This window comes from Callorhinus ursinus, unplaced genomic scaffold (assembly GCF_003265705.2).
Source record: "Callorhinus ursinus isolate GAN/ISIS: 27379988/994484 unplaced genomic scaffold, GSC_fseal_2.0 scaffold92, whole genome shotgun sequence".
Taxonomy (NCBI): domain Eukaryota; kingdom Metazoa; phylum Chordata; class Mammalia; order Carnivora; family Otariidae; genus Callorhinus; species Callorhinus ursinus.
Window position 1 is genome coordinate 229,325 of NW_027397154.1, and position 10,141 is coordinate 239,465.

The window sequence follows — 10,141 nt, forward strand, 5'->3', positions numbered from 1 at the left end:
TCTCTGGTGTGGCAGGAGGTGTCAGCACACTGTGACTTTAAGAAGTCAGCGTCTATGTTCCAATAACTGCTAATAACGTTGCTTCTGATCACCACCCGCTTCCCCCAGGATGGTCCCTCCCTCCCCCAGGATTGCTGGGTTTTGCCCTAACCCAGCTTCGTTATCTGCTGGAAGGTGAAGCCAGTCCCCCTTGAAGTCCCACCCCCTTATCTCACAGATTTGTATGACCTCAGAAAGTCCTTCCAGAGGTCTGCCCCACATCCTTCCTGTTGCAGCTCTGCCCCCTTCACTCCTCATGTGTCCTAAGAGCATAATCCTGCGTAGGAATCTCCCAGGAGCCTGAAGCCCAGGCACCATACTAGGGCTTATCCTTTTGAGTTTGACATCCCCATTGCTACCGCTCTGAACCGAAGCTGAGGGAGAGACAGGGAGGGAGGCAGAGAGAGAAGAGGGAGTCCCGGTCTGGAGTGAGGGAGTGGAGGGATCGAGGTCAGAGGGCAGTCAGGACTTCCCAAAACCCAGACACAGAATGACACAAATACCCGCCACCACACCACCATCACCTTCAGCTGCCTGGCTTCCGGGGGAGGGACAAGTGTCTTACGGCTTTCCATGACGTGGGTCCTCTGCCAGGGCTAGGGCTGCGGGGAAGGCGACATTTCCTGCCCTCGGGGCCCGGGGGGAGAGAGATGAGTTGCTGAGTGTGCACATCTTTTCAGAGCACGTACACACACCTTTACACACACCCTGCTCCGGGGCTCTGTTCTCAGGCCGGCCCATGGAGCTCCCCCTGGCCCAGATATGCCCCCAAGGTAAGTAGTGAGGTTGGAGACTGTGGGTGGAGGGACATGCAGACCCCCATTACCCCTGCTGTCCCACTTCAAGGGTGAAGGGCCCCACCCCGAACCAGGGCTGGCATGGCTGACTGGCGGGGTGCCCACAGCTCCTTCTTCTCCGGGGCGCCGGTCCACTCAGCCCCGGGGACATAGGCGGGACATAGGCGGCTGGCTCTGCGGAGTGCTTCTTGGAGGGGAGGGAGCAGGAGAATGAGGCCCGGGAGGCGGAGGATCTTGGCCATAAAGAGACGTCTCGCCACCCCCCACCCCCTGCACCCCTCACTGTGGGACTCTCTGCTCCCCCACACCCTGCCTCCCTGGCCACCCAGGGCCTCCTCGGCTCTTTGCTCCTCCCCTGTGAGAGACACCCTGGGGTCCCACCTGCATTTCTCCTCTTGTGACTGTCCCTGTCCTCCAGGTGTCTGGTCAGAGGCATGCGGGGCCCCTGGGAGCCTGGAGGAGGGACAGTCCCTCCCCGAGAAACCCCAGCTGTCCTCTTTGTGCTAACAGGAAGCGGCCGAGCCCCTGCGCCTACCTTCAGCACCTTCCAGCCCGTGGAACTGCCCTGCAGGACCTACCAGGATGTGGGCCTGCTTCAGGGGCCCAGACTCCAGGCCCTGAAGGCTGAGGAGGCCCAGCCCAGCCCCAGGGTCGAAGCTGTCCGTGCTGCGGCAGGTGGGAACTCGGCTGGCACATCGTCCTCCTCAGCTCCCATCCCCCCAGCGGTGAGGACTTGCAGATGGACCAAGGCCAAGGGGGGGGGGGGAAGCAGGAATCATCTGGGGCTGCCAGCAGGGCTAGGGCATGGACGGAGAGAGGGAAAGGAGATGGGGAGTATCTCCTTCCTTCACTATAGTGTCCCCTCACTGTCCTGGGACGCTGGGGCTGAGTCCGCGGGTGACCAGGGCACAGGGTACCGAGTCCCAGAAGCAGGCATCTGCATCTCCGTCCGTGGCCTCCACCTGCCCAGTGCATCCAGGCCTCAGTCCCTCTCACCCAGCGGTCCATTAGGAAGTCCTCCCTAGGATCCAGCCCAGCCCCTCCTACGGGAGGCTGAGTCCTCCCTCGTTCTGTCCTCTGGGGTGACAGGCAGCATCATGTCCCTCGTCCTGCAGGCCAGGGAATGATTTCCTGTCTTTCTGGAAGGCCTCACACTCATTGAAGCTCAGGTTAAGAGCTCACTGCTCCTGGGTTAAAAGGCCCAGAGCGAAGTGGACAGAAATCCCCTGGAAACCAAAGCAGGTGGAGCTGAAGAAGGGGATTTAAGCTGGACCCTGAGAGGCACTTTCTGGGCAGTTATGGCCTAAAATGGGCAACTGGGATGGGGAGCAGGGGTGAGGCTGAGGAGGCGGTGGCGGGATGGCATCAGGAGGAAGCCCATGAATCATGGTTCTTTCCTCCTCCTTGAACTCTTCCCCTGTTCCAGGCATCTCCCCAACCCCCAGGGGCTGCCTCCAGCCCAGAGGATGCTGGGAAGGCCCAGGAGGGGCTTGAGGAAGGAGGCCAGTCCCTGCAGGCCGAGACCCGGGCTTGGTTCCAGAAGACCCAGGCCCACTGGCTCCTGCAGCACGGGGCAGCCCCTGCCTGGTTCCATGGCTTCATCAGCCGGAGGTGAGTCACAGCGGCAGAAAGGGGCCCAGAGAGGAGCTGGGCAAGTCCTGGGTCCCGGGCCCAGCAGCAGTGCGTGGAGGCTGCAAGTCCAGCCCTGAGTCCTGGAGGCTCCCAGGCCAATCTCTGAGGCATCTGTCCTGGGGGAGGTCACGGCAGAGGCTACAGCCCGCTCGCTCTGGGGCCTCTGCTTCCATTCCTGTGTCTTGGCCTCTAGTCCTCATGGTTTCTCCGGTCTACCAGCCTTCCTTGTCTCCCTGCTAGGCCGTCCCTCCCGCCACATTTCTCGGTGGCTTTGCTTTCCTCTTCTCCAGCCTGTAGTCAATTACCACCCCAGGGCACCCCCACCAGGCTGCCCTCCAGGATGAGGCCGCAGGAGGATGCAGGGCTGGGAGCTCTCCGGGGTGGGACCCCTGGCCCCTGTGCTCTCCAGTCCCTGCGCGGGACAGCCGACCCACACATCCTCTCTGCCATCCCCACCCTCCTCTGACACCTGAACCCGCTGGGCTGGGGGCTGGGGTCCGCCGGAGAGCCGGGGACAGGCCCGAGGCTGGAAGAGTCTTCTCCATCGCCCACAGGGAGGCCGAGAGGCTGCTGGAGCCCAAGCCTGAGGGATGCTACTTGGTGCGGTTCAGCGAGAGCGCTGTGACCTTCGTGCTAACCTACAGGTGAGGGGCGGGAGCCCGGAGGCGGAGCTTCCGCCTAGCGGCGGGGTAGGCTGGGTGCTCCTGACGCGGGAGGGACAGGGGCCGGCTGGGAGGGAGGGCCTGGCACGGCGTGCGGCTCTGATCCGACGGGCGCCCTCCAGGAGCCGGACTCGCTGCCGCCACTTCCTGCTGGCCCAGCTCCGGGACGGGCGCCACGTGGTGCTGGGCGAGCACAGCGCCCACGCGCGGCTGCAGGACCTACTGCGACACTACACTGCGTGCCCGCTCAGCCCCTACGGGGAGACGCTCACCGAGCCCCTCGTCCGCCAGGTACGCCCGGACCCCGGTACGCTGGGACCCCGGCCGCAGGAGCCGCCTTCCCGTCAAGCCTTGTTGCATTTTTACAACCACAGGCACAAATGGAGACTGGCCTGGCCTGTGTTCCGGGTGGAATTAAGGTCAATGCTAGACACAGCCTGTGACCAGAGCTACTTCCCCCCCCCACCCCCCACCACCCCCGTTGGTCCCCTTACCATCTCCATCCCCTGTTCCTCACCCAGGGAACCCCCCAGTCCACATTTCTGTGCCCCTCCCCCACACATCCTCCACCAGCACCAGCTTGCTTTGTCCTCCTGGATCCCCTGGCCACCCCCACCCACCATCCCACTGCACCAAATCCCTGAGGCCTCGTTCTTGCCCAGCAGACGCCTGAGCCTGCAGGACTTTCCCTGAGCACTGAAATATCAGACTCTGGAAACAAGGACCCACACCCTCAGTATAGCCCCATCGTCAAGAAGTTGCAGAACGTGACCCCCACGCCGAAGGAGGGGCCCGGGGAACAGAAGGAGGTATTGGGCTGCAGGGGCTGAGGGAGGGGAAGGGGGTGCGGCAAAGGGAGGGTCCAGCGCTGGGGCGGGGCCTGCGGGAGGGGAGGGGCCCCGGGGCCTGCAGCCTCCGCCCGGCCTGGGTCGCTCTGACGCCCCCTCCTCCCCCGGCCTGGCCTTCTCACCCCGTCTCCCCAGCCGCCCAGGCCCAAGCCTCCCGTGGCCGTCAAGCCTCAGCTGCCCCCCGAAGTCTATACGAGCCCGGCCCCGAGGCCGCGCCCGCCCCCGCCCCCCAAGCCCTCCAACCCCATCTACCAGGAGCCTGACGAACCCATCGCCTTCTATGCCATGGGGCGGGGCAGCCCCGGGGAAGCCCCCAGCAACGTCTACGCCGAGGTGGAGGTGCCGCCGGGCGCTGGGGGCCAGCCCTGCGGCCTCGGGCACCTGGCCCTGCGCAAGTGCAGGTCCAGGCCCGTCGCGGGAGGCCAGGTAAAGGGGCGCAGGGAGGAGGCGGGCCGCTGGGAGGAGGTCCTGAAAGACAGATTGGGGAGCGCAGCGAAGGTGTTCAGAGTGGATGCCGGGCGTCAGGGTGAGGGTCAGAGGTCTGAGGCCGCATGGGAAAGACGGAGGCTCCGTCCGCCGGTGGCCCTTTCCCGGGCCCAGAAGTGGCTTCCTGTCCTCTCCCTGCAGTCACGGGACCGGCCTCCCCTTGGTCAACCCCCTCCACTTCTCAGAGGAAATGGTGGCCCAGGCCTCGGTCTCGCCCCCCCTCCCCCCGGGGAGCCTGCATTTTTGTCCGTGTCCCTCTCACCCAGTCCGGCCACCTGTACCCTGTCCTGTGCCACCATCTTGGCTCCAACCATCATCCTGTCTTCCTGGTTGGAACTTGGGCTTCTCCTGCTCTGGCTCCCTCCGCTCCGCCTTCACAGGCCCGCCATCCTGAGGAAGAAGAGCCCTTGAAGTCCCTCGTGTCATCTCAGATGAGCTCAGGGGAGGGGGCACCTGCACACCTGCTCCTCCAACACTCCCCCCCCCTACTCCCCCCCCCCCCCCCCCCCCCTCCCCCCCATCCCCCAGGCCTGCCTCCCCCCCTGAGCCTGTACCCCCACCCCCCACCCCCTGCTGCGGTGCTAGAGATGAGCCAGCAGCCCACCCCTGTCCATGCCCACTGCCCTCCAGGCTCCCGCTCAGCCCCAGCACCCCATGGCCTCCTGACCTCCACACAGCAACCCGCTCTCACCCTTCTCCCCAGACTGCCCCTCCTCTATCTCCCAACCAGACTGATGTCTCTCCAGCCACCTGACTATCCAAGCCAGAAGCCCCAGGGCTCCCTCGACATCCCCGCCCCACCCCGACTCCTCATAGGCCCCGATTCCTGCTGGGTCCCTTTCCCTGGTTTCAGCCTCATCATCCCTCATCGGGATTTTCCAAGAGTTTCTTAACTGGTCTAACCACCAGTCTTTCCACTTCTGATTCACTCTGCCCCAAGGAGGCTAGAATGGTCTTTCTAAAACAGCTACCTGGCCCACGCGGCTGTCTATAGTGGTGGAGGCAGAGGACCACCTCCTCAGCTGCTCCATCCTCCCAGAGCTGTTCACGTCTCTCTGAGCACACCCTCCCACTGCCCGGTGACCTTCTAGTCATCCTTCAAGACCAGCTTGCCCTTCTCCCTGCACGCTTCCCAACACGACCACAGAGGCCATCCACTGTGCTTTATACACACCTGCTGCATCACTGATCACCTGGGACACCTGTCTCCCCTCTTCCCCAGCAGAGTGCAAGCTGCCTGAGAGCAGGGGCTGGGACGTATTCATCTGTCTCCAGAGCACCCAGCACAATGCCTGGCACAGAGCAGGTGCTCAGAAAATGGTTGCTGAATGAATGAGAGCGGTTTAGACCTCCTCTGTGCAGGCCAACATCCGTTAAGACCAGAGGACAGCCCTTGAGGCTGCAGGTAGGCCTGAGAGGCAGAGGGTAGAGGATGTGACCTCGGATCATCCTTCTCTCTGCAGATTCCAGGTGGCCGGCAACCGCACTCTGAGAACTCTGTGCCTGGACAAGGCCCTCCCATGCCCCACCAGCCCCTGCCCAGCTGGGGGCACACCCTCCCCCACAAGCTTTCTAGACAGAGGACAGAGGACAGAGGACAAGCGTGGCTTCCCCTGGGGCCTCCTCAGTAGCCGGGTGAGTCTGAACTGGGGGAGGACAGCCCAGGATACCGGGTCTGCAGACTTTTGCACACCAGATGCCCTTCTCAGGAAATGTGTGTGGAACAAGCCGTAGGCGATCAGAGCTAGCAAGGACCTCGGCCATCACCTGTTGCGAAGATAGTGCAAAGGTGTCATCTTGCATGCCAACTGCCATCCATTGGTCGTGGCTGCCTGGAGCACTGCCCTGGGAAGGACGCTCGGTCATCTCCACACTCAGCAGAAAAGAGCACCGTGATTGATTAGTGATGTCTGCTGTGGGCAGGGAGGCAAAAGGAGCAGTGTCTCCTTTGCCCTTACTGATCCAGGCCAAGTCCCTGGCGGTGCAGATAAGGAGACAAAGCCAGAGAGGGGTAGTGACTCAGCCAAAGCCAAGGACTAGAACCCAGGCTTCATCGTTCCGGTGTGGTGCTCTCTTACCCCGCATCCTCCTCTGCACAGGACACGTCAGAGATTTCCTCAGGCAATCTGGCTACTTTCCAGAGTTCCACAGCACGGAGGCCTGGGTGCCGTTTCCCTCCTCCAGATCCCAGCTTAGCCCTGTTTCCTGGACAGGTCTGCCCCCCGCCCCCGAAAGAAGCCTGGAGTTTGAGGAGCAAAGGTGGACTCAGCTCCCTTTTAGGGGCACACGCACTGGTTCTGTCCCTGAGGGTCCGGCGGCTCGGTGATCCAAGGGCCTCTGAGGAAGTGTGCTAGGCTGGCGCTGCCGCCTCCCACCGCCCTGGCTTCTCCTCTCAGAGTCTGATTTCCTTGGCCCTCTGAGCCTTTGGGTCTGGGCCTTGGTCCAGTGCTGCTGTTGTCTGAGGAAGGGTTTGGTGAGAACAGATGTTAGAACTTGTTTGTTGATTCTTGTCTGGCTAATAAATCATCGCCAACCACCTCTCCCCACAGGGATCCAAGTACTCCAGCCTCCTCCTGTCTGTCTCACACACGTTCTCTCTTTCCCCTACCGTGGAAGGCAAGGGGTTGAAATGCCACTGCAGTGAAGGGAGCGGGTCTGGGGGTTCCGAGATACCGGGGCAAGGGTCACGAATCTGGGGGCTGGGGGGCTGCAAGGCAAGAAACCGCGAAGTCTCTCTTGGCTGGGCTGGGCAGGTGGCCAGGGGCAGTGGGGTGGCTGCATCACCTGGGGGACACCAGGAAAGAAAGAGGGGCAGGGAGGAGAGTGGTTGAGGGGCAGGCCCTGCACCCCCTCCCCAACTCCGCTACCAGTGCAGGACTGGGCGGCCTCCCGCAGTGGCTGAGAGCCTGTCTTCCCAGCCTCTTGGCCTTTGGCCTTGCCCCAGTCAGGACCCCATTCCTCCCCTGCCCCTCTTGTGAGGCTTCTTCCCCTCTCTACCCAGACCCACTTCAGGAGCTGCCACCCGCCCTGCGCAAAGCTCTGGGCTTCGACCCCCTGGAGGAACCTGCCTTGGGGCTTGTTTTTCTCTCAGACTGGCTCTCTGAGGCCGGGCCGCGGTGTGCCCCTGAGGAGCGGCTCGAGGCTCTGGGTGCTCCTGTGCTCCCGTCGGCGCAGCCAGTCCTTATACTCTCTGTCCCACGAGAGCCTAGTCAAGACAGTCCGGTCGGGCCCCCCCCCCCCCCAAGGGGGCCGAGAACCTGCTGAGGCCCAGAAATCCCGCAGACCCTCTCCTCAAGCGGCGCTCCCCGGACCGAGGTGTTGCGGGCGGCGGCCACGCCACCCCCAGCCTGGCAGCGGCACCAGCCCCCAGGATTAGTGCCTCCCCCCGCCTGCCCAGCCCGTGTTCATCGGCTGAAGGAGAGCTTCGGCTGCTGAGTCAACAGTCGGGGTTCCACTCCCTTCTGTCTGCAGGTCTCCTGAGCAAGAGGAGAGACGGGGAGCGAGTCGGACGGGAGGGGAGGGCAGGGGAGCAGAAGGCTGTCTCAGAGCAGGCTTGGGGGGGCGCTCCTGCGGGAGCGGAGGGGGCAGAACAAGAGGCTTACTGTCAGAGCTGGAAGTTAGGGTCTGAAAACGGAATTTCCTTATACCTGGGCATACAACGGGCCGGTGCAGGGAGGGGGCAGAAATGCCTAGTGACCCCCGTTGGTGTTTCTGAAGGAGCAAAGAGGGGAGCAGCAAAGTTCTCCCTGCCTTGGCAGCGCCACCCGGCTGGGGGTTGGCTTGCCCGAGGGGTGCTGGGAGAATCGGGCAGTGGCACCAGCGAGAAGCCTGGGTGCTGTTGTGGCGTGGTGCTGGCTAGTGGCATGTGCCCTTCCCCTGCGCCACTGGCCCCCACGGAGCACCTCCTTGCTTGCACCCGGGGCGGCTGCACGGTCAGTGAGAGGCTCGGGGAAGCAGGACTGCTGGGGCTCCAGGGCACGGTGGGCCCTTTGCGGCTGCTTTTCTTTTGGGTTCCACCAAATAGGAAACTGAGGTCTGCAGAGGGGGGGTGACAGGGAGCTGGAGGGAGTCAGGCCCACATCCAGTCAGCCCAATCCCGTGCTCCCCGGGTACCAGGGGCCCCTCCCAGGCCAAAGGATAAGACCCCCCCCACCCCCCACCCCACCCCCCTCCCCGTACTCGCAGGGCCTCCAGCTGTAGGCCCGGGACCCAAGACCCGGGTGGAGTAAGTCTCCCCTGGTCACCTCACCCACTGGCACCCCTGCATCATCCCACCCGCTCCATTCCCGAGCTGCAGCGGGGCGCTGTGGGGGGTGCTGCGGGGGGGGGGGCCGGGGGGGGGGGGTGCGGGGGGGGGGGTGCGGGGGGGGGGTGAGCCGGCATGGTGCAGGGGGGAGCTGAGGGGGGCCGCTGAGCCGAGGTGCTATGGTGGGGTGCTGCGGGGGTCCGCTGAGCCGAGGTGCTGCGCTGGGCGCTGCGGGGGGCGCTGCGGGGGGTGCGGAGCCGGGGTGCTGCGACTGGGCGCTGTGGCCCGGCCAGGATGGAGAAGCTGAGGAACTCCTACAGGAGAAGGACTGGGGCAGTCTGTGCGGCAGGCAGCTCTTCCCCAGCCAGGGACCGCGGTGCCACAGGGGAAGGGCCTTTCCCAGCTGGCTCCTTCTGCCACGGTCCCTCCAGCCCTCCCCCTGCCCTCCACACAGGGCTTTCTGGGGCTCAGCGCACTCAGAGCGGAGAGAGGACAGTTCCTCGGCCCAGTCTGGACCTACAGAAGGCTTGCGGGGGGCACAGCTCTTCCCTCCACCACCACGGCCGACCTGTCGGCTCTCTGCACTTTTCCCCTGAGCCGCCCCCTTCATCCTGTGTGCTCCCTCAGCTCACCCAGTACACGCTCAGGGAGGCGCCCTGGAAGTCTGGCTCCGGGGCAGGGGGTGACCCCTTCTGTCCTGGAGCACCGCGCACAGCGGTTGGACTGGGGCCCCAGAGCCGCTGAGGCCCCGCCCTCAACTACCTCTGTTGTAGGACATCTGTCCCCATCTGAAACAAAGCTGGGCAGAGGAAGAGGAGGCCAGCAAGGCTAGGAGCAGGCTGCACCGTGCACTCCGGCACCCTTGGGCACAGGCCAGCCCCTCCCGGGGCCCCCCGGGGAGGCCTGGATCCATTCTGACCGAAGCCTCTGCCCTTCCTCCCTCGGCCCCTCGGCCGGTGCTGCCATAGCAGCTTTAGCCAAGTATCATTCCTGTTCCTCGTTCTTCCCACCGTCCTGCTCTGTCTTCCCTTTGCTGTTTATTTATCGGAACTTGAGGCTACTATTTCCAGGAAGCCTTCCCAAATGAGGACTGTCCATTTCTAATCTGCATTTCTCTTGGCGCCCAGGAAACTACATCCACCAAATAAAATGTTACCTTTGGTAGGACTAAGAAGTGGCTTTAAAAAAAGTGGTGTAAGCTATTGCAGAGCACAGAAGTGGGAGGCCAGAGGCTTACAGACAACTGGCCCAAGTCCATCCACTTCCAGAAGATGCTGGGACCCTCCGTGCCCAGAGCCCCTCCAACTCCATCATGCTGCAAGCCCCTCGAGTGAGGACGTAGGACTCAAGTCCCAGGGGCGTGGCAAGCCAGGAGGGCAGGGCTGCATCTGCAGCGTCTTGGGTGCAGCAAAGATCCTCGGGATCTCAGAC

The 10,141-nt window shown here is 63.6% G+C and overlaps 1 protein-coding gene across 3 annotated transcripts; it reads left to right on the plus strand.

Annotated features, from left to right (window-relative positions):
- Positions 1 to 675: 675 nt before the first annotated feature.
- On the plus strand, positions 676 to 7,024 carry SH2D2A (SH2 domain containing 2A). 3 transcript variants are annotated; one of them, XM_073888580.1, is made up of 10 exons: positions 676 to 812; positions 1,347 to 1,561; positions 2,263 to 2,447; positions 3,023 to 3,112; positions 3,253 to 3,421; positions 3,796 to 3,939; positions 4,114 to 4,404; positions 5,687 to 5,770; positions 5,928 to 6,099; positions 6,564 to 7,024. In XM_073888580.1, the coding sequence occupies exons 1-9, from the start codon at positions 779 to 781 to the stop codon at positions 6,093 to 6,095; spliced, it is 1,380 nt and encodes a 459-aa protein (XP_073744681.1). In that variant the 5' UTR covers positions 676 to 778; the 3' UTR covers positions 6,096 to 6,099; positions 6,564 to 7,024. The 3 variants fall into 3 exon arrangements, with proteins under 3 accessions (XP_073744681.1, XP_073744680.1, XP_073744682.1); XM_073888579.1 differs by having other exon boundaries at positions 5,928 to 7,024; XM_073888581.1 differs by lacking the exon at positions 5,687 to 5,770 and having other exon boundaries at positions 5,928 to 7,024.
- The last annotated feature ends 3,117 nt before the right edge of the window (positions 7,025 to 10,141 follow it).

Coding starts and splice junctions, on each gene's coding strand:
- SH2D2A (XM_073888579.1), top strand. CDS start 779: ATGGAGCTCCCCCTGGCCCAGATATGCCCCCAAG. Junction 1,562..2,262: donor CAGCTCCCATCCCCCCAGCG/GTGAGGACTTGC, acceptor CCCCTGTTCCAG/GCATCTCCCCAACCCCCAGG. Junction 3,422..3,795: donor CCGAGCCCCTCGTCCGCCAG/GTACGCCCGGAC, acceptor CTTGCCCAGCAG/ACGCCTGAGCCTGCAGGACT.